Source organism: Saccostrea cucullata, unplaced genomic scaffold (assembly GCF_032062105.1).
Source record: "Saccostrea cucullata isolate Sc308-1 unplaced genomic scaffold, CSIRO_AGI_Scuc_v1 ctg4095, whole genome shotgun sequence".
Classification (NCBI taxonomy): domain Eukaryota; kingdom Metazoa; phylum Mollusca; class Bivalvia; order Ostreida; family Ostreidae; genus Saccostrea; species Saccostrea cuccullata.
Window position 1 is genome coordinate 23,652 of NW_026931505.1, and position 25,251 is coordinate 48,902.

General features: G+C 32.0%; 1 protein-coding gene across 1 annotated transcript; it reads left to right on the top strand.

The window, feature by feature from the left end:
- Positions 1-14,007: 14,007 nt before the first annotated feature.
- Positions 14,008-15,018, top strand: LOC134232781 (neuropeptide FF receptor 2-like; the record flags this gene model as incomplete). Its single annotated transcript, XM_062714758.1, has 1 exon — positions 14,008-15,018. A coding segment is annotated over exon 1 (1,011 nt), but the record flags the coding sequence as incomplete, so codon positions are not given.
- Between the last annotated feature and the right edge of the window lie 10,233 nt (positions 15,019-25,251).

Here is a 25,251-nt window from a genome sequence, read left to right on the forward strand (position 1 = left end):
AAGGTCAAATAAGAAAAGATTTGTAAGTTTTTACTGCATAGAATTTCATAATTCAATGCGAATGAATTTAATTCCTAAAATCACTTCCATATTTTATATATATATAAAAAATACAATGTCAGATATATACTTAAACCGCATCTTGTTCTTATGAAGAAAATTTGTTAATGTAATACATGCTAAAAGTCCTTTAAAACGAAAGAAAAAGAGGCATTGCTATCTTAAATTCATATATCAACTCGTTTTTATTCAACAGCACATGCGTATATGTACGGCAGGCCAAACATTTGTAGATATCTACAATATTCTTTACTCATCTTCCAAATAATTTTTCTCATCAAAGGAAATAGATTAAATAATGAAAAATTTATCTTTTTTAAAATTCTATATGCTCAAAGCTTATTAAGAACCCCCTCTACACTGCACACTAAAGAGTTATGATTCTATGGTATTTTTTGCAGCAAGGACGATCTGCCCTTAGATCTTAATTCTAAATAACAGAATTATACAGTATAGTACACACAATTTGTAATCAATTCAAGTATAAATAACATTTTAGAAGGCCAAGATAAATCAAATGATCATGTCTTTTACGTGAACCTTCTCGATTCAAGTAATCAACAGTGATTCCTAATCACTGATACTGTGTTGTATTTGAATAATTTTCCTGGGGGTAAAAGCCACGTATCATATACTGAAAATAAATGATAGAAGCTTTAAATTTACACCTTTATATAATATATTTTTCTCAATGTAAAAAAAAAAACAATTTTGCATTGGTAGCCACATCCTTTTCTGTAGCGTGAGCCGTTGGGTTAAACTAAAATTAAAAGTGTATATGAAGATGCATTTTATTGAATACCAGAGTATATTTTGATTTTATTTTAATTATTTTAATTTATAAGCGATGATTTTTTGTTCCTTATATGAGGTTAAGGGATCAAAATTAGAGTGCTATATAAACAAGGAAAATCCCTATCTAAATATTTTGAAAAACATGCAGACTGACAGATTTAATGCTTTAAAGATACTTTCTAGAGTATTTTCATGGAGCTCTGATCAAATCTGAAAACTAGCCACTGCCAAATGGTCCACTGCATGAGGCCCAAAATCCACGGTGTTTCCAGAAAAAGATGACAGACGGTCATAAGCTAAAGAAAGTTGCATGTACGTATCCAAACATTAGTGTTGAAGGAAGCAATCCAGCGTCAAGGGCCCCGTCTGAGAATTCGATGAATTTTGTCATATCTCCACAACAATGCGTTAAATGCTGCGCATGTGCAATAAATACTATCGTTACGCTTTGGAATGTTCGGAGTGCTGCAGAGCTTTGGAATGTTCGGAGTGCTGCAGACTAGGTTATTGCCACCAATGTGTATCAATAGTAGATCCGTTCTAACCGGAAATGATGTTAATTTATTGTCGTGGGGAGCTTATTCTGCCAAATAGTGAGACCACCCCTGGTCAAACAAGACAATTGATACATGTACTGTTCACTGTCAAGGTGGAGATTGAAACAATCGTGGTTGAAGCTGACAGTGACTGATTAAAACTAGATCCCTTCTCCTTTATTTGTGTGAGGCTGATAAAGTCTCTGAGATGTCATCAACGAAGGAATGGAGGAAATTTGGATTAGGAAAAAACGATCGTTTTAAAATTCAATAAGTCTTGTAGTACTTCAAGGTGCACAGTTGGACAGATCAAAACAATGGATCTTACAAATTTTAACTGCCGAAATACAGAACGATCAGTTGATTATTACAAGGAAAACACTTGCTTTTTGTCCACAACAATTTCGCGGCAGCATTCCAAGTAAACAAAGAAGTATATAAATAGGATGCCTTGCAGTAAACTGATTGGCTGAAACAGCTAGGGCCTTGATAAAATTTATGGGCGCGTTTAAACTGGATCACATGAAAAACCGGGTTTACAAATTAAAGATTTTGTAGAATTATAACAAAGATAAAGACATTGACAACCACAAAAATACAGACATGCAATTTTTAACATAAATCGCTTTATTGGAAAATAAACCTTATTTTAAAATTCACCACATCGATCATAAAATAGTTCTTAGGAGAAGAAAGAGCAAAACACTACTTACAACTGTAGTAAGACTTTATTTTTGAGTTTCCTGCGCATGCCTGTGCTGTCACTTCCTTTCGGAATATTGAGTTTACAGTGTTGAAAAAACTGGATTTCCCAGCTCCAATCTAGCCTACTAATAAGATGTTCACTTCCGATAAACCCAATCGTCTAACGGCTTATAATTGGAAACCGAAAATGACTTCGGAAAAGCAAAGGATATATTTAAAAAAAAAAAAAACCTGCAGTACATTTATTGATTCAAGTCAGTTTCTTATTACATGTCTATTTTATATAATTTCTCTATCGTTTTTACCAATTTTGACTTCTCAAGTATCTTTTGTTATTATACACTTCAATGTGAATAAATCCGAAGAGGAAAATTGTCTGTTCTTGGAAAGTAGATCGAAATTGTATTGTAATATTAAGGGGAATGTACGACCACATTTAGTGCAGTGAGAACAAAATGTAAACATTTCTCCAAATGGCTCAAATACATTATATTTTGATCAAATTTTAAGTCCTTATGATAAAGATACAATAAATATGCATAACGGAATGCATGTTGTGCATACATTATCTATACTTTTGCAGAAAAATGCTTTTGATATGCTTCTTAGAACTGCGCAGCTACAGAATTCAGCAGAGCCTTAAAAAATCCCCCCCAAAAAATACGCAAACTGTGCATTAATGTTCTCTCTACAACCATTTGTTGAGAAAATGTCTAAATTTTTCACTTTTAAATGATAATTTCAAATTCAAAACAAGGTATCGCTGTCTTCAAAAAGAGTGTAAAGAACCATGAAAGTAGTTCGTGGATAGCAGCACGTGGTCTATTTTTAGCACGGGATTTTTGTTTTCCAGACCTCTTCTTAACATGGAGGGACATAACAATCTTTAATGTAGATAAATTATAGTTGCAAAATATTTCAAATAATTGAACACTTTTAAAAGAGGAAATGTGTTATAGTGTGGCTTGAAGTAATTTATTTAGTATTATTACCGTACAGTTGTTAAATAGTGTACGTGTTGATATAAAAAAAATTTTAAACTCTTTGATTCCTGGCCCCAAGACCATAAACTGAGAACAGACTTAAGTCAAATATTCAAATTAATATACCATTAAAATTACTTTTGATAAGAAAACAAAATTTTTACTGCATATTTAAATTGGAATATTATTCAAACCTACAAATTCTTGGTAAAGGTATGTCTTATAAATAAGATGCTATTCAAAATCAAAATTTTGACTTTAGTCTGTTCTCAGTTTATGGTCTCCAGGCCAGGTTAGCACCATCAAAGTTGAAAATTAAGAGTTTGTAAGTTTGCCACAGATAACTTATAATATCTTTCAAAATTTTAATTATCATCAATGAAACACAAATAAATTAAACACATAAAATCGATATGAATGACCTTGTTTTAGTACCTACTAGTACGAGGGGTGATCAGTAAGTTCGCGAACTATCTCTGTATCTACAAAACCACAATCAGATTAGAAACAACTTTGGTGCTCACATAGTCAAACACAAGTTCTATAAATAGCATATGCTGAATAAGCTCACAATGTGAAAATGACGTCATTATGCAGGTACTTGTGACGAAAAATGGTTGTCTCAGTGGAACTCGTTCAACAAACGTCTAAAATATTTGTGGTATATCTTAAAAATGCCTTTGAAGTAGCGTATAAGAATTTGTTCAAAGTTTATTAAGACAAATGAATTCCTATAAATTCAATCAATGATTGGATAGATCGTTTTAGTAAAGGAAGGCAAATGGTTAAATATGATACTTGATATGTTGCCCGGTGAAAGCAAGTTTGAAAAGAGATGTGTTTTTAATTAAGCAATATGCTATCAAAGACCTCCAATTTACACTTTGAAAAATACTTGAATATTTCAACAATAATATTATAGCTATCAAATACCTAAAGATATCGTTTACTTTTTGATCGCCCCTCGTATACTATGTCAAATAAACATTTACAATTTTCATTACAGCAGAGCAACATTTGAAAAGGAATGAAATCATTTAGAGTGGGCTAGGAGATTTAATGAATAAAAAAAACTTTTTTTTCTAATTGCCTATTTTGTCAAAATTACAATTTTACAGAGTAAAGAAAAAAATCAACATAATTAAATATTTTATACCATCTTTAAAATGACGTTTGGTGGTCCTCCCAACTCAGGGAAAAGTTATTGGGTCCGTATTTATATGTGAGACAGAAATTCCTTTAAATTTAAACATATTTGTTGAAGGAAGAAAAAAAAATATCGTTTAATGGGATGTAAAAAAAATGAGTCTGGACATTTCTAGGCAGTAGATCGGGAGAGAGGGCAATCAAATATTTTTATAACAAATTCTCTTATAAGGCTAGTACATGTTCCATCACATACTTAGTAATGCAATTTTTTTTTAATATTTGGCACTATTTTGAAAAACAAACATAGGATTTTCGGGGGTGGGGAGGGGGGGGGGGGTAGCATCTCACTTTTTTTGCGATGATAGACATAGCATATGCAATGGACCTTTCTTTGCAAATATTGTGCTTGCTTCTAAATTTCAAAGAAACAACTCAATATATTTTATCAAGCATCGTATGTTCAATGAGCGAGAGCTTACACCTTTGTCAACATAATGAGACATGATGCGTTTTTATGTCCAAACATTACTCCATACAATGTGTAGGTCATTGCAAACAATCTAGCTATTTATGTGAGGTACCTGAAGGAAATCCTGTTACTGCCTATTTTTTCTAGCTAACTGCTAAACAAAATAGATATGTACCAACTTTTCGAATGTAAGATATATAATTACAATTTGTTTTTCATGCACTGCTTATTGTTTAACATTTTCAAATTAAATGCTAAGCATCTTCCTTGCAGTACCCCATTTGAAAATAACTTCTATCGCCACAGAAAAAAGACCCCCCGTAAAAACATATGTTTAGGACATTTTTTATCTTTTTTCTTGAGTTTTAAAGAGACCAACAAATTATCAAGACTTGTTTCATGAAAAATTAAATATAATCATGGTAATAAACGCATCTATCTACAACAGATATATGCACATGCCAACCACGTGCTCAGTGGAATGATACTATCGAGGAAACGCGAGCTGTAAACAGAACAGTTTTTCCCGATTTGCTAGAGTGGGGTTAAATCGCATTTTTTCATTTATCAGACGATGCCATGTAACAAATAAAAGTACTAAGTAATATAACCTAATGATTATTACTTAGTAATTTCTTGTCTTGATGTTATTATGGTCGCATTTACTCTAAATTCAATGTTATTCGAACTCTGTGTGACAGAGGAATGGCGGACGAAATAAACACATGACCTCAGGAAGACACCCATATGAAAAATCAAATTTTTAAGAATTATGGATAATGACAAGAAAAATGCGAAACAAATGGTTGTAGCCATATTATCAATGAATCAAACTAACACCATTTTCAATGCATTTTTCATCTTGTGAATGCTCTAGCTGCGCAGTTCTAACATGATTAATTTCCTCCTAATTAAAACAAAATAAACTTAATTATTTACTAATTTTGGTCTCTAACAGTAGGTAATTAGTGCATTAGCACTTTGAGTAACTTTGGGCTAGATTACTAGAGTATTAAGCGCATTCTTGCTATTTCTTATTTTACACCAGACTAGATCCAATATGACTTGTACATCCCCCTTAAAGAGTGTTTCCATAAAACTAAAAAGATCATTCGTTTCCTTTTATTAAATTTCATTTATTTTCTTCTTTTTTATAATATGATAATACTTAGAACTACAATCCAAATGATTTAAATGAAGGCTACAATTCTTTAATTCTTGGTATATTGTTGAACAACAGAGGGTCAATGTTATTTTTCTTGGTCAGAACTAATATGCTATTAATAGTGCACAGTTAGAAATTTAAGAAGATAAGTGACTGTCCTCTAGAGGGCTGAAATAAGCGACAATTGGCACCCTTTTTAAATTATATCATTCAATGAAATGAAATATTATATAAGAAGATTATTTTTGTAATTTTCATTGGCTAAAAGAACGTCAAGGGATATTCCTACTTTTGTAATATCGATACGAAAGCGCGTCCGCGGGAAATGATATTGCACGACACACCGTTCGGTTTCACCCAAGTTACATGTACGTAGAACGTGACGTCATAATATAAGAAGCGTGTTTTAACCATTGTGACGGAATGCCAGCCGAGTCTCTTCAGTAAGGACTATGTCAGTGCATTCACTTTGAGTGATTATCATACACCTATTTACTGGCAATGAAGACAATAGCAAGTTTATCGTCCCCAAGACAGCAAACTATTTCCCGAGGCGCAGCCAATTATTCCAATGCTGACTTTACTTTTGTTACGTGATAATATATACGTCACAATCCGTATATAATCAGAAGTTTTCCGAGATGAAAAGCGAAGGAAACAGAATGCTGCCGGTGAAAAGTTTGATGACTATTTCTCCATGGGCAGATAGCACAAATATTATTTCACGGTAGGGGCTGTTTGGAAAAGATAGCATGTTTATTCGACATATTTTTATATAGAACAAATTCACAGAGGTATAATAAATATAACTATTATAGACTTTTTTGAAGGGTCAAAATGTGGTTATAAGGACTCATGGCAATATTAATATTAACCTCAGACACAGAATTGATAGCAAACTCGAAGGCTCACTGGTGGTTCAAAAATTATATATGTCATTATAGTTTTCCTGAAAGATTACATTCAGATCACTGAAGAAATTTTGAAAGTAAGGTCATTTAAGAACTTTGTTAATTAGCAGGTTTGAGTAAATAACGTACAACACCATTTCATCCCATGGGTATTTGTCTGGTTGAACGTTTTAACAAAACTTTGCTTTAAATGTTGGGAACCCTAGAAAATTACAAGAAAGATGACTGGAAATCTTATATTTTACCGTTGATTCATGCACGTTATGCGACCAAACAAGAGACGACTAGATTTTCACTACACCATTTAATGTTTGGTTGGCATCCAAAGTTGGCCAGTGATGCATTTTTGAATTTAGACATTCCTGAGATGTCTGATAAGCCAGTTAAACATCAAACATATGTTACCAAATTTAGGAAAAGCAAACATTTAACTTTGGTCATAATGTTGCAAGATCAAATATTGAAAATAATTCTGTAAGATAAAGAGAACTACGATAATAAATTTCATTTTTCAGAGTTAGAAATCAGAGACAAAGTTCCAGTTCGTCTTTTGGTAAACACTGGGAAATGTTAATTATCTGATAAAAGGAGAAAAAATCCATTTTCATATTAGATATTCCAAGTAGTGAAGTTTTTGTTTATAAAGTACAGAAGTCATCTGGCAAAGGACAGTGAGATTACTTCATAGAAACTTACTGTAACCTTTAATGTTATTGTCAGATGATGAGTGTCTTTCAAATAACAAGACCAAGAAAAGTTACAAAATCAGTTAACAAAAACATACGTGTCTACAGGAAGTGGATCCGGAACATATTATGGATCAAGTGATTCTGAATCCGAGATTTTACTGTTGACAACAGTGTTGTAATGAAAACACAAACATGGCTGCTGGGTTCGATTTTATATATGTTTAACGTTATACAGAAAAAGAAGGGTGACCTGAAATATAATAACAGAGATTTAATATTTCTCGCCTCACTAACACTTTTATGCGAATCAATTTAAACTTAGGAATATTAACAATTTAGAAAATCACTCCAGTTAAATAAAATGATCTAAATGATTGATACTTAATAATTATATCATATTAAGAAGTAATTTATCATTTATTTCTTATATCGTATATCCTAGACAAAATGTCACAATTTATCGTGAGATAAATTTGTGTTGGGAAGAGAGAAAGAGAGAGCGTCTTCTCTCCTCAATATTTAAGGTTGGAGTGCTCGAGAAATTAGCATTGGTGCGAATACGCAGGGGACAGAGAAAAACCCGTTTGACCACTCACAAACTCGTATACTAGCTCTCACTGACCATTCACCCATATAAATGACTGAATGAATGAATAAAGCAGTGAATTAGCGTAGTAAATTCACAACGGATTTCATTAGTTACTATAATAATAAAAATATGCCTTATAATAATATATGAAAATGATATGAATGATAATGAGAAATATTAATTTAGTAGTTATAATTCACCCTGTGACATTCTCCTCCTCTTTGAAAAAAAAATGTGTCCTCACATTGCATCAAATAATATTGTTTAAAATATATCAACTGCAATAAAAATGATTAATATTAAAGCATATCATCAAACATATGAGTGCTAATATTTTGCTACATTTTCTGCTTTGTAGCAGATAACAGAGCCGTTTGTATTAGCACAAGCTAAAATACAAAATTATTTAACCAATTCATCAATGTATAATTGTCATAAAACTGACATCATGAATGGCTGAGCTAAAAAGCAATCCATGATTAATAATGTATCATATCTAATTAATTATAATCAACCAGCGAGCACGTAGGTCATAAAACTATCAACTATCACAACGTCCTAAAACCACTAACTGTAGATATCTATGTCATAAAACTATATACAACTAACTTTCTGCAATCTAGGTAATTCCTGTCTGTAATATTCCTGTGATATTCTCCTCCTAGATATACCATACCTGAGCCTCATGCTCACCTATAACTCAATCTCCATATCTATCAGGAGGATTTTTTACTCTAGTGGAAGGTCTTATACTTGGCTGAATAGTAGACAGACTCGATGTACAATCTCGCAAAAAATAATCTCGCATTTCAAATAACTTTCTACTCGATATTGAATTAAAAGAACCACTGCCCTGAATTTGACATCCATGTTTTAATATGTTTTCTTTTTTTATTTAAAGATTTTAATACATAGTTTTACAATACATATACATTTTCTGTAATTTTTTTTATGAGAGAGAGAGAGAGAATGAGAAATATAGCAAGAGAGATAGAGACAGAGAGAGATAGAGATAGAGAAGGGATAGTGATATAACAAACCATTACATAAACAGATTCTTCCAAGGCCTCCAGGCTTCGTTGATCCGTAGATATATCGACTTCACAGAAAAGTAAATATCGACCGAGCACGAACATTTTATTTTATTATTTTTTTTAACATAAATGACAAAACACAATTTGAAAATAATGGGAACAATGCACATGTTTCCTCTCTTTAAAGGGGCATGTACACAGTTTTAACTATAATTTCAAAATTTATTTTTCCATTTTTACTAACTTTTAACAAAGAACTTTCTGATGATTATCAAAAAAGAACGTCAGTTGTCAAGATAAAAGAGAGAGATTTAGAGCTCGAAAACTTTATTTTGTAAACAAGGTCCGTGTCATAGTTTTGATCATATAGGTCATAAAGGTCATAGGCGCTTTGGTCAAGGATACTGTATATTTTCTATATAATGCATTGTCGAGGAAATTCGAACTTACTTAACAGTTTCTTTTTAGTGTACAGTGCGATATGTCATTTTTAAAGCGTGCATAAAATCGAATTTCCGTGACATTTTAGTGTATATGAAGCACAAAGGTTTACAAAAAACTAAAAATTAATACTGCACACTGAAAAAAAAATGTTACGAGTAAGTTCGAATTTCCTCGACAATGCATTATATAGAAAATATACAGTATCCTTGACCCAAGCGCCTATGATATAGGTTAATATACTAATACATGTTCGTTCAGAGTAGATAATTTAAACTAGAGGTACTGTGAGCGATGAGCTCACTAAATGATACCCCCCGCCTCCCATATGGTTATAACTGGTGAAATAGTCCATCTTTTCCTGTGGCCGGGAAACCCAAAATATCTGTCGGATCAAAAAGTAAAATAGGAGGTGCACAATGGCAATATGTAATAAAGATTCTGTGAAAGTTTCATCAAATTTCATTCATTAGTATGAGAGGAGTTGCGGATAAGAGATGGGTACCCCAAAGCGTAACAGACGGACGGACAGACGGACGGACGGAATTAACGATTACTATATACCCTCCCGCTTTTCAAGCGGGGGGTATAAACAGACGGACGGACGGACGGACGGAAATACCGATTACTATATACCCCCACTTTTCAAGCGGGGGGTATAATAAAGAAGTTAATTTAAATACGATTCGACGGTTTCCATTGCTTTGCTGAATTTAATTTTGTTATATATTAGGGATGGCAATTTGTAACCTGCTAATCGATTACTCGGTCGGAAAGATGGCAATCGGTTAGAAAATCTGTAATCGGTTACATGTAGTCGGGAAAAAAAATTATATAAATTTGAACCTAATTTTGTTAGAAATTCATTTTTGAAAAGAAAATATCTTTAAATAAAGGTTATTAATTCAGCGTTTTTACATATCCAAGCTGACTTGGATGTAATTATGGTTCTCCGGATTGAGATTGTAGGGTAAATGGTCATTTTGTGTTAAAAATTTTAACAGTTAATTTCTGTTAAAACACCATGTCGTTACCCTGACTGTCCTGTATTTCTTTAATGATAATTAAATCACCGCTAAAAACTGTGAAGTAGTATTGTTTTTGCTGTTATCTATAGAATAAATTATTAAACAAACTTTGAAAATTAAGTGATGTATTTCAGATCCATTTAACATTTTTCTAATATTAATAAAGTCCTAAAAAGAATTTCATCGCCCGTCCTACTAGAAAATGTTTTTTTTTTATTATTATTATTTTTTTTTTGAAAGCCGATATTTCAATTTGTTACCTTAAGTTTACTGCGTGGAGGGTCCTCCAAGATATATAAATTTTTAACTCATTTACCCAATGATCTGGGTCAAATTAAACTGTCAAGATTATAGCATTAATGGGACATCCAATTACTTTAAAGATTCCTCATCAACACTCCTTTTTTGGGTTTTTTTCTTCTTTCCCGCATTTCATGGCGACACTCAAATAAAGTTATAGTGATCATTGAGAAGGCAAGTGATTGACTAAACAGATGGACAGCAAAACGGGTATTTCTAAAAGGGGGAAGAATTATCAGGCATTCCCAATTTATAAGTAGCGCTGTACAATTGTATCATTCAGACTTAACACACTTGTCAGAGTTCGGGAATTACATGTTCCTAAACAACATTCAGGGAGCCCTAAAGTATTTTGCCAGTGAGGATTAAAGAAAAGAATATCCTTGTAAAGAATTAATTAATTTAGTACATGGAATTGAAAATTCTTTTGGGCAGATGTACGGTATTCATTTTGATGGTTATTACCCCCACCAAACCTGATTGTATGCCTGCAGATGCACACATAATATTAGGTGCCCATGTGGCCATATCCTCACCTTCAAGTTGCTTATGGAAACATGATGTTGATTGTTCACTGTTGTTACGTTGATGTTGATTAAAGAATGTTTTCGTATAGGCATTTTGAAGTAAAGAAATGTACATTAAATGATATGTTGATGTGTAGTGTACTGTATTATGGGTGTTTGGGTAGGATAAGTCTTTACTGCGTTTGATGATTGAATATATTTTAATTAGCTTAATATCTGTAAGTATGTGCTGTTATGAAAGTTTCTCCCTTAATAAAATCCATAATATTGAGTAATATTCATAATGTTGATTAAATAATATTTCAATCAAGACAATTAAATGTTAAGAGTTGTATATTAAATGGTATAAATGATGTTCACTCCTCCACGGCACCTGATCCCACCTCTGATGTTTCAGGGGTACGTGTTTGCTCTGCTCCCATTTTATATTGTTTTATGGACTTTGAGATTGAATACTGTTCGTTATCTCCATATCCTTCCTCATGATATGTTCATGTGTTGGAAGCATAATTGTGATCAACTCAGCATGATATTTGTTCTTTTGGAAGACACATAGAGAGAGAGAGAGAGAGAGTAGTATGACAGCAATAAGTACTGTCTGTTGAGCCATGAATGTTAAATTGAGGAAGTTCATGTACACTTTAACCAGCGAAGGCTCTCTCAATACCAGTGCAAACGAAATGTTCTATATTTAAAGTAGTAAAATATTAAGTTTAATTTTTTGGGGGGGGGGGGGTCAGATCCAATGTAAGAAAAGCTTTCCTTATAAATTGCTTATTAACTATTCAGTTAGAACACACTGAGTTATTTAATTAGTTTTGAAGTCTTCAAGAAATGTAGGCAAAAGCAATATCAGTTACATGTACGTGATTTTTCAAATTTTAGATTACATTACAGAGCATGCTAGCTGAAAGTTACATCACTAATTCTAATAAGAATTTTCTCAAGATATATTTTTACATGCGATATATTTTACAAAAATATGAAAACTAAAAATATTTTTAAACGAGAATTTTTTCTTAAGGAGAAGAGTTTTCTAGACTAAAATTTTTTTTTTAACTCATTGCCGTCTTATTTTAGACCTATCCCAATATTTAATACAACCACGAACCTAAAAAAAATTAAAAAACGTATATATTATACATAATATAAATATGAATTCTGACCCTTAACAACGTTTAGAAAGTAGTGTATGAAAACAACTGTAAATTTAGTGGTGTGAATCTAAAAATGAAGTTGAATTTCAGAAAACAATTAGAGTTTAAGCTTCAAATATAAATTTTCTACACCAGAACTATATACTAAGAATTATATACATGTATAATGTTATATACGAGAGAAACAGAGTGAATAGAAATATATTTTTGATCTGTAATATGTTTTTTATATTGTAGAAGTAATGTAAAATCTGATTGAAAAAAAATCGAAGGCAATTTACAACATTTACCCTTAGCAGCGTCATTTTTATTGGACTCAAGAGATCCTGTGCAGATGTGGGATTGTATTGCGAATTGCTACAAGAAGGATATGGAGATAACGAACAGTATTCAGTTTCAAAGTCCATAAAACAGTACAAAGTAAGAGCAGAGCAAACATTGACCTCCGAAACATTTGAGATGGGATCAGGTTCCATGGAGGAGTGAACATCCCCTACCGAGGGGACGTTCAATAAACAATGTCATTAGCTCGATGTCATACAATTAGAAATCATACGACATAAAACTAGACTTTCTATTATTATTGAATCTTTAATGAATTGATAACAGTCTATGTGACCACTTTTCATCACATAGTTTCATCGTGAGAAGCTGGGAAACAAGGGCTATTCGAAACATTGCATTAAAAATGAATGGTAAAGATTCAGTAAACTAGAGTGGAATTAAAAGCTTCATTAAAGCTGCTGTAAAACGTGTTAAAAATCTTAAAGAAATTTTCACTGAAATTTGTGACATTTACACCAACCAATGCCTGTTTTATAGACAAATAAGCAAGTGGATTTCAATGATAAAAAATTATATAATGGGCATCAAATCACTAAGCAGGAATCCACTACATTAAATTTCTTCATGACAGCGTCCAAACCCGCACCCCTGAAGAGTAAATGGGCTTTTCGGGATAAAAAGAAAGTTAATAATTTTTCACACTAACAATATTCGCCAGATCTTCTACCTTTTGACTTTTTTCTATTTCCAAACTTGAAATACCACCTTTCGGAAAGAAGAAACAAGTCCAGGAAATCATTTGATCTGCCTTTTTCCAGTATACTAAGGGTCATACCCAAAAATGAGTTCTAAATACAATCAGAAATTAGATAAAAAAAATTTTAAGACATCTGTTTTAATCAAAAAGATTAATAAGTAAAATCATGAATACTAAATCATTGAAAAGCGTCTTTTGCTTCTTTCCGAGCCCCGATGACATTATTTATTGTACGTCCCTCGTATAAATAATGGACTAACAATTGGTATGAAAAACGTCTGTCAGCATTTGACTACATGAACAAGTGTTGTCAAGTTGATCTGGTTGTTTTAATAAAATGACTTGTACGTATGTATTCAATAAGGAAGTTACTCAATATATGAATATATACCGTCTACTTTATTATACAAGTCTAGATCATTCAATTATGGAAAACAACACGGATTACCAGTTGTTACTACAAGAAAGACATTCCAATATTTCTGTGAGCAGCACAATAATAATTGTAATTGGTGCTGTAATCGGGATCATAGGAAACCTTACCATTATCTTTTTCTACTTTTTTCGCATCAGAGAGAGAGGGGAGCGTTACTTTATTCCGTTATTGGCCATTGTTGATCTTGTGGCATGTTTGACAATCCCCCCTCTCTACATTATGGACAATATCTTTCTCTTCAATTACCCAAGTGATACTGTTTGTCGAATTCTTTCGTTTCTTCAGATGTGTGTTCCTGGAGCGTCGGCTCATGTACTTGTGGTAATATCTTTACAAAGGTACCTTTTGGTTTGCAAACCATTCGGTCCTAAAATGACTTTATTTTGGAAAAGAGTTTTCTTTGGAATAGCATGTGGAATTGCTATTGCATATTCTGTCCCGGTGCTACGAACTTCGGGGGTTTTAAGGAAGGTTGATAAGTTTATGAATCACACCGTTACTATAGAAATATGTAAATTTTCCGTTGACACTTCACCAGTATTAACCGCGTATTTTGGACTTTTATTCCTTATAATACTGGCAAACATTGGGATAACGACTGGACTCTATGTGCCCGTTTTGAGACAGGTTCAGCTTTCTTTTCGTCGGAAAATAAAAGTGAGAAGCACGCAAAATGACTTTAACTTTCCTTTGCATACCAAATCTTCACAGATAACACAATTAACTGAACTTGACAAAGGAAATTGTGGAATTGATGGCACAGAATTACAAAGAGTTAATGTGTCAATCGAAGAAAATGAACCACACAAACATGAACACATTGCAGAAACTTTAGAAGAAACATCAGACATCAACACACAGGAGGAAATCAAAGTTCAAAACCCTGATGGCACAGTGAAATGCAAACAGGCGCGTCCTAAAGATGGATCCGTGCAGACAAGAATCACAAAAATGTTTCTTGTCATAATAATTGCTTATGTATTGGCTTATATTCCACCGCTTGTAATTTTGATTCTTATTTATGCTATTAAAGATTTTAATTATATCACTCTGTCAGAATCTGAAACACTAGCCTGGCTTTATTTTGGACGGTTTATTTTTATGAATAATATTGTGAATCCCTTTATCTATGGCTACTTTGATACAAAATTTCGGAAACAAATACAGTTATACTTTAAACAATGTAAACGAAAATGCTTTTGTATTGAATGATTTTGCTCAAATTATTCAACATGCTTTGGGTTTTGGTAGCCAAAAAATAGAAACCACTTTTACTCTATTAAATGTGAATTTGAACACTTAGCTTAATTACAGTAAAATGTCATTCACATGAGGTCGTGGTAACGTATATGACGTTATAAAATATGAATCACAGCATGAATTAACCCTCAGAATTTCTGTTAATAAGCCGTTATAAGCTTCATTAGAGGGATATATACCCCCTCTTTATATAAATACACCATTTGCTGGCGGAGAACGCAAATTTTGTCCTATACTCGACACTTAATGCCATTGAGCAGGAAGGGATCTTTTTCGTGCCAGCACCCACTGCGACACGGGACCTCGGTTTATATGGTCTCACCCGAAGGACGGGTCTCCACGCCCCACCAGAAGGATCAACTCCTTATGCAAGTTGCATGAGATGCATGACTTGTAAATTGTAAATTTAAGGTTGAAAGTGTTCATCTGATGACTTTCTTTCTACGACTTTTTCAATGCACATGTATACTATACTACAGTTTAAACAAGATATATCATACATGTAGCATGGAATGTCCAATCGTCTCAGTTTGTTTTAAGGAGAACATCTTTGTGCAATTCATTTTTATACGCCATTATTGAATTACTGCATTCAACTAAAGATGGTAATGCTTTTTACTAATTGAATAATTTTAAGCTAAAAATTAAAATTAATTTCAATGTGATTTATTTGTTTTGTAAATATTTTGCCCTTTAAAAAGTAACAATAATGGAAAACAAATGACTACATTTTGTTTTTGATGTGCAGATGTAAATTCCATTCCAATATACACTAGTCAAAATTTCTAAGTCCCCACGCAAGTTTTTACTTTACACCGCTCTTATATTGAATTATTTTAACAGTATAATTTAATAAGTATAAAGGATAAAAAATGTAGCAAATAAATTTTTCGCACTTAATTTATTTAATTGAAGCACTTAAACACAATATACAGAAACGTTAAGGTACCCTAGAATTAAAAATTCACAACGTTAAGTACTGCATTATCCTCCATTCAAACGAATTCACAGCAAGACAACCGTTACTAAAAGAGTTCACACTATTTAAGAAAAAGTCTTTTATTGAATGTTTTTATATGTGGAGACTAGGTCGTCCTCTAGTTTCGCTAGATTCTGCTGCTGGAAAAGCTGTCTCACACTCAGATGTATCTTCTTCCATACATGTACGTTAGGGAACTTGATGCTTTTTAACAAAAAAGGTCATGGTCGAGTAATTACACATTTGATTACATTTTTTTTGGCCTTGACAGGTATTTATAGCAAATTAAAGGCAAAATTAAAAGCAACTAGTACATTGATATTAAGTTTTTGAACTTTTAGAAAAAATAAAAGTGGGGACTTAGAAATTTTGAGAAGTATACTTATGCTGAAAAATTATACTTAAAACTGTTTCTTAACCTTATTCGATATATTCAAGTGTTTTCCTCTACAATTCACACAGCAAGCGTTTTATATAATGTAGACATTCAAAACAAGATATAAACACAATTTAAAAGACTAATTATTAAGTGTTATGTACGAGTAGAAAATGTTTTAAGAAAATTGTTCTTCCTGTTTACTAAGCCATAACTGGATTACTAAAAGTATTAAATAAAGTATTAAATGAAGTACATTCTGAAATTACAAAAAAAATGCACTAAATTTACCTAATATGTAAATGAATCAAAGTACTCAGAAGTACAGAGAGCCGGGCTCATTTACAGAGTAGAATGGATTTCTTACATGAATCACGTTTATATTCTGATGAAAAAAATATTTTAAAACTATCAATATAAATGATAAGACACTGACAGAGTGTTTTTCAATCCTAACACCACGGTCCGATTTTGTCAGAATCAGAATTAATCTGGTACCCCCTGTAGATTAAAGCTAAAAGTTTTAGGGGGCAAAAAAATGGATAAAGAAGTATATTGGCTAAAATGCTCGCCTGAGCTTATTGGGAAAAAAATGATGAGATGTTGATCTCATAACATTATACAATTATAGCTATATTTTAAGGTAAATGCAATGATTCAGAATCTAAAGGAGTAAAAGATTTATCAAGCCTTAAGGGTTAGGTAAACATTGTTTTTTGATGGTGGAAATCATCGAACTGACAGAAATAATCAGCAGTATTATACATTATTATATACTCCGCTTGAAAAGCGGGAGGGTATATAGTGATTGGGATGTCCGTCCGTCTGTCTGTGCGCTTTGAGGTATCCATCTCTTATCCGCAAATCCTCATATATAAAAAGATGTGTTTGTGAAACAGCTATGCCCCTGTATGGCAACATAGCGAAGATTTAACTTTTCTTAAATGCAATTTAAATATATTTTTACCCAAAGTAGGGTCTTCTCACAAGAAATACAACTGCAAAATAGGAAAGCCCTAGCACCACTTGTTCAAAAGTAATGGCTAAGGATAAGTTTTTGAAAGGTAGGTCAAACTCAAAGGTCAAAGTTGATGATTTCTTAAGAAAATGTTTAATGTAACGAGGATAACATATGTGAAGTATGAATACCCTAGCCCTTACCGTTCAAAAGTTATGGCCAAGGTAAAAAAAAATCATAAGTACGGAAAACTCCAAGGTCAAGGTCAAAAGGTCAAGGTTTTTAGTATCCAACGAAAGGTAATGCCAAAAAACTACATATTTGAAGTATGAGAGTACTAGTATCCACCGTTTAAAAGTTATGGCCAATGTAAAAAGAACTTTATTCGGTAATAACCAATATTTGCCCCCCAAATCAAACTTTGATGGAGATATATTTAATTAAGTTCTTAAACAGGGGAGTATATGCTGACTTCAAAGCACTGAATATTTTCATAAGTAATGACGCCATATTTACGTAATGACGTCACAAACATTACGTTAATTTCAGTTTTTTATGAATTTTACAGAAAAATGTCAATATTTTGTCGATATTTTGAGTAAAAGTCACCGAGCGCATATGTGTTCAGGATCAATATTTTGATATAATGTGTAGAATGATAATATCAATGAAATATGTCAATATTGTTCCTGAACAAACTTGCGCTCTATAAATTTTAAAGCTAAAATTGTTGAAATTTTGTCCATTTTGTCCTCTTTCTGAAAAAGATAGAAAATCGGACTAGTTTGTGACGTCATAAAAAACAAAAATTGTGAATACACTGCTTTGACACAATAATATTTTCTGTTAATTTATATTTCTCATACAACTTATTGAATTCAGCACATTTGAGGAAGTTTTCAAAATCTGACTTTTGTGGGGGCAAATATATGCAATATACCGCATATAGTTCTTTGGCATTTTTGTGTAAAATGGGATAACCTCCAAGGTAAAGGTCAAAAGGTAAAATTTGGTGGTACCCAAAGTAAGGTCTTGTCACAAGGAATATACATATTAAATATGAAAATCATAGCTCCAATAAATGAAAAGTTATGGTAAAGGTTAAGGTTTTTGCGGACAAACAAACCGCCAGATAGACAGACGGACATACAGACGAACACGATAAAACTATATACCCCCGAATCTTCGATTACGGGGACATAAAAAGAAATGGTCTTTAATTAAATTTTCATATTAATATACATATAAAAAAGACATTACAACAATGAAAATGTTTGTTCTGATTTTCATATTAAATTCTCTGAAAAATATACTCAGAACTGAGTAAAAGGGTGGAGTGAAACAAGAATTAAGGTAGAACCTATATCGGAAAAGTCTTTGTCACAAGATTTTCAAACTTTTCAAAATGATAAATTAGTACTTGTTTATCAATCAGTTAAGATATCATGATATGTTTCCTTGTTTTTTAATCTAGAACAAGCTGTGAAACTTGGTATGGAATTTACACACTGCGACTTCACATTTTCAAATATTTTTAGGAGTACTTGTCATCAAGGGAATATGTAAAATCACAAAAATACTTCTTCAAACATCGTCGTTTATAAACTTTTTAAACAGAATAATATTAAACAATATTTTATCAAGAATAATTTCTTTTTTATTCAATTGACATAAAAGATAAGTCCACCATTAAAAAAAAATAGTCAAATGAACTCTATTATTTTTAGCCAATTATTCACACTATATTTGTAAATATTTTTTTGAAAGTCTTTGTCATAATGTTTTCAATCTTCAATATGATGAAGAACATAGCCAAATGATTACAAAAAAATGATTAAAATATATACCTTTCCCCTCTAACTAATGAAAGATAGGCTATTTACCGATACTCATATTCTTGAACTTTTTGCACTTACCCGACTGTTTGGGGTTACTTTCAGATAAAATATTTATCAGAAATTGTACTTTTTCTTTAAAAAGATCATATTTAATATAAAAATTGTAATCAAACACCAAAAATATGAATAGGTAACAAATAATTGTTAAATGGAACGCACATCATTTCATTATAGATATCACAAAAATGTACACCCGATCAAACGATCTACAACACGTACATCTTTGACTTAGACACATTTCATCAAGATATTACACTATATAGCTGGCAACTAAAGATTTCTTACGATTTATGCATTCCTTCAAAATGGTTACATACCATTCAAATTATTACGAAAGTAGTATGTACATTGTAATTTTATTACACTAGATAGTCTTGGGTTTGTCAACTTCAGGTCTAGATCTAGTAAATAAAAGGTGCCTACATATGTTCTCTTATTCCAGAAATATATTGCCATTAAGCATTATAAACCAAAAAATATATGAATTGAATCAAGATTATGTTGGCATGATTGAATTCTGTGAATTTCAAAATGCAATATTTTCTACCATTTTTATTGAAGCTGTAAAGTACGGGAAAAAGTGGCATTGAATTAATTATGACGTCTGAATGGGTTAGCACAGGTTTAACACATTTACAAGTTATGATGTCATACGAAGTAGGTTCTACGTTCTACGTTAAAAGAAATGTAATGAATACTGTGTGCTAAATCAAAAGTTTATGTCTACATGCATAGTTTTTGCATTAGAATGACTGCATTAGAATGACACTAGCCCATAGCTTTACAGAGCATATTTTTAGAACTTATACTTACACCACCCCCTTTCTTATTTAGGAGGTAGTCGATATATCCAATCGACAAAAGCAAAAATAAAACCACCCTACCTTTATTTTTCTAAAAGAAGGAATTAAAAATAAGCTAAAAATATTTTGTACTAGTCAAAATTTCTAAGTCCCCAGGCAAGTTTTTGCTTTACACCCCTCTTATAATAAATTATTTTAACAGTATAATTAAATAAATATACAGAATAATAAAGTAGGAAAATAATTTTTCTTACTTACTTTATTCTTATTTAAGCGCCATAGCACAATATGCTGAAAAGTTAAGGCACCCTTGAATTAAAAATTCACAGCTTTAAATACTGCATTATTCTCCATTCAAACGAATTCGCAGCAAGACAAACGTTCCTCAAAGAGTTCACACTATTTAAGAAATTTTTTTTATGGAATGTTTTTCCATGTGGAGACTAGGTCGTCCTCTAGTTCCACTAGATTCTGCTGCTGGAAAAGCTGTCTTAAACTCCGGTTTATCTTCTTCCTTATGCATGCTCTTATTAGGGTTGAGATTCGGATGACAAGGGGCTTACGTCAGGCTTATCGAAATTGTCTGTGCCTTATCAACAAAAGTTACATGTCTTCTTACATATATCCCCCACTCCCCAGTTTGACATTGAGGGGAGGACACTTCCGGTTCCGGTTCCATTGATTTTTCCGGATAAACTGTAGGATGATTTTATGGTGTTTGTTGAAAATCTAGCGATTTGTAACGGTTAAAAGAAATTCAGGTACGTTTTGTAGGTTTTTCTGGCGGTAATTAAAAAACTTTTAAGTAAAACAAAGTCATACAGTGAAAGAAAACAGAACTTTCATTAACTACGACCAGCTTGGGGCATTTCAACTTCATTTGCACATTGTTGTGTGGACATACATCGCATTTTATTCAAGCTTTTTTTCTGTTTTTCGTTATCAATTAAAGATGGAGAACTCATGGAAGTAAAAAAATATGAAGAATACACCCGAAAAACGTATGGAACTCGAACTTCATGCTTTTTAACAAAAACGGTCACGGACGAGTAATTACACATTCGATTACATTTTTTTGGCTTTGACAGGTAAGTATTACAAATTAAAGGCAAATTTGTAAGCAACTAAGTAGTAAATTGAAGTTAAGGGTTTTGGAATTTTTGCAAAAATAAAAGTCGGGACTTAGAAAGTTTGACAAGTATACTATTCTACTAATTTTTAACTGTTACTTTGCCACAATACTTTCAAGTATACCTCCACCATCATTTAAAGTATGCTTTAATCACAGCGAAGTAAATTATGATATGATAGTACTTGTGTGAAGGCTTAGCTTCATTTCAATATTTTATCTAGAGCCTCTTTCAGAATTATTGAAAGGTATAGAGTTTTATTTATATTTTTTCTTTTCATTTATTTTTTTTTTTTTTTTTGTTTTGATTTAACGTAATGTTCTTTTTTTGGGTGGGGATAAAAATTTCTTCCTCTTTCATTGTCAAATAGGATTTGCCAAACTTAAACAAACTAAAAATTTAAATGACGGAAAATTTAATTTTTCCTGTTGAAAAGTATTTAAACCTGATTTTGCATGGTTTGGTTTCAACAAGTGAAATATCATTCTTTAAGCAAACATTATAGGGAGGAATATTAAAAAGAAATTTTATTTGCTTGATAATTAAAGAATCTCTTTTCAAACACAATTTAAGCATTGAAAGACTACGTGAATCTCTTAATTATTTCATACGACTTTTGTATTTTCCTGGTTACAGAAAATATGTAAAAATTAGTTTCGCTGTAAAAAAGATATCAAAGAGTGTATATTTTGTATCACTTCAAAGGGGATCATTTTTCAATGGGGGTCATTATTTTATAGGACTAACAGATAAAATAATGACCCCCTAGGACCCTTTTTCTACAAAAAATGATTTTTTTCTACGGGTGGGGGTCATTTTTTGTCATTGAAAAATGACCCCCCGGTCATTATTCGATGGGGGTCATTATTCGTCTTTACACCGGCAATTGTTCTTTGAGCAATAAGCCCGGCTAAAAATGATTTGAAAGAGGCGACAAAAAATCAATAGCATGATGTAAAAGATAAAATATCACCGCTACACAAATGTTCAATCGCTTATTTTCAACTTATATAAGGTAGTTTTCTAGAAATAATAGAAAAAATTAAAATGTATGTAGGATATGATTTTGATTATAATTTTTACTGTCAATTAACGACAATGTGTCTTATCTCTTCCTTCTACAAGATGGATGTAATTTTAAAAAAATGTTGGTACCCTTCTAAGGCTCTTCTCATATGGAATACATAGATAAAATATGAAAGCCATAGATCAAACCGTTCAAACGTTAAGCCAAGGTCAAAGTTTATATAAATGTATGTCAACTCAAAGTTTAAGGTCAGAAGTTCAAATATTGTGATGCTCAAATAAATAAATTGTTACAGGGAAATACATTAAACATGGAGATAACAAACGGTAACCAAACCCAATACAAATCGGGAGAAGAGCAAACACGTACCTCTGAAAACATCAGAGGTAGTAGCTTCTGCCATAGAAGAAAAAGTATCGAAACATGTATATAAAATCCCTGGCAAAGACTATCAGGGTTTCGGTGAATTTCTTGTCTTTATTAATTCATGATTATTCGAAAACGTTAAACGCAAAAATCTTTTAACTGTTGTTTATCCAAAGACAAAGCTATGTTTAATATATGTATTAAAAAATCCATATTCTATCAAAGTGAATAGATTGCATACAATGCAAAACACGGATCTCTTCCAAGATGGGGTCACTTGTCTATATCGATATCTGTATTACTTCTACTGTATTTACCGCATTACCTACTGCGGAGGTTCAGATTTGGTAATATTTCTATATGTTTAATTCTTATTGTGGAGATAACTTTTACTGATTATCAAATGTAAATATCAAAATTCAATTCAGAAGGTATGAAAAAAAAAATTATCAATGAACAATTTTGAGTTAAATCTCATTAATGACGACTGAGAGTTTGTTCTGGTTCATTTAATCTTTACATTTGATCATTTCAAATTGTTGATTTCAAAAATTAAAAATTGAATATATAGTGAACTACATGTATCTTAATTAAGATATAAAGGCCAGAAAGTGCCTAGTACATGATCATGTAATGAATTAATATAAAACAAAACTTCGAATCAACAAAAGAGAGAACACAAGATTTCAATATAATCTCATAGACTAGGCTATATAGCATGTGCTGAATGTTAAACTTTTCATTTCCGACATTTTGTAGTTTTTATATGCAATATATTTTTTTTTATTTACAGCTCCGACTTCAATCTTGTACTAGTATTACTATTCAGACAATGAAAACATATTTGAAACTTTCTTATTAAAATTAGTGAAGAATGAAGTCACTGATATAAAAATAATAATGTTTGCTTTGCTTTTTATATTAAGAAGCTTATGAGGATTGTATCCCGGGGCAACGTTTGAGTCAGAAAAAATGAGATAGGACATACGGAAACTTGTCGAGAGAAATTAGATTTTCAGTACAGTAATTGACATATTATAATTTATTGAACAAAAATATCATGTGATGACTTTAACTTTCTACCGTCAACTTTTCTTACTTACGAAGCAATATACCTCCATCAAATGCATACAGATTATATATATCTAATTTGATTCGATACGCAAGAGCATGCTCTATGTATGAACAATTTCAATTGTTTAAAGTCATCATTTCGTAAGTTCTATGGTGAATTCAATGACCTTGTCAGTAAATACAATTCATCATTGAGTCATTTTATTAATCCATTATTTATACACTGAATCGACGACAGATTTTCTCGTTATTATCCGATCATGACGAGGAGTGCACGGCAGGTGTGACCGGTCGGCACTGGATGTTCAATCCTCTATGGCACTTAATCCCACCTTTGATGTTGTAGGAGGTACGTGTTTGCTCTGCTCTGCTCCCGTTTTGTATTGCTTTAAGGACTTTTGATCTTGGGCACTGTTCGATATCTCCATTTGTTTCATCTTACCTAACATAATTTAGTCTGAATAAAAAGATTAAATTAAATTCAGCTTTATTCTATGTGGATTATTTCTTTATTTGTAGATGATAAGACTCCTGGTCCTCCTATTCATTGTCAGTATGATAAATACTGTACATTCCTGTAGAAAATGTAGAAAGTTTGGAATCTCGTATGAAGGAAATAAACCATTCCAGTATGAAAGCGGATGTCGTCAATTCAAATGCCAGTGTAATTGCGATGGGTCATATGACTGTCCAATCATTAAGAACATATGTGGAGGAAATGAATTAATTATATGGGATGCAACATGGAGGAGTTAGGTCGCAGCCTAATCAAATCTAATGCTGCAGCATTGATCTGTAGACTTTGTAAAGATTTCTGCCCTTACAACTACCGAATTGTAAAGACTACATGTATATCTCCACAGACCATTCTGAAGAATATTTATTATACATTAGATTGTATGATTCATACATTGAAACAAATGGAATTGTCTTTGTGTTTATTTCAGTGTGCATGTACAATAAAAACAACATTTAATGAATTCCAGAAAATATATTAAGAAAACAATTGATGTTTTATTGTTGTAGCACATGTATACCTTTAACAAACATACAGAAAGATTTGAAAAAAAGAACATAAATCACCCCATGTTATAAATTGTCTATGGATTTTAACGTTTAACAGATCATTATTTAGAACACACAATCAGTGATTATTCCTCCATGCCACCTGATCCAACCTCTGCTACAGCCTGAGGTTTGTGTTGGTCATGCCCTGCTTTGTAGTGCTCCAATTCTCCTTCGAGCAAGATTACTTGTTGTTATGGTCACATTTCATTAAACAATGTGAGTTAAGAGGGGGGCCCTTTGGAAACCCAGTTTTGGAATCGGGAATATAGAAGAAAATACCCCCTGTCGACAGATTA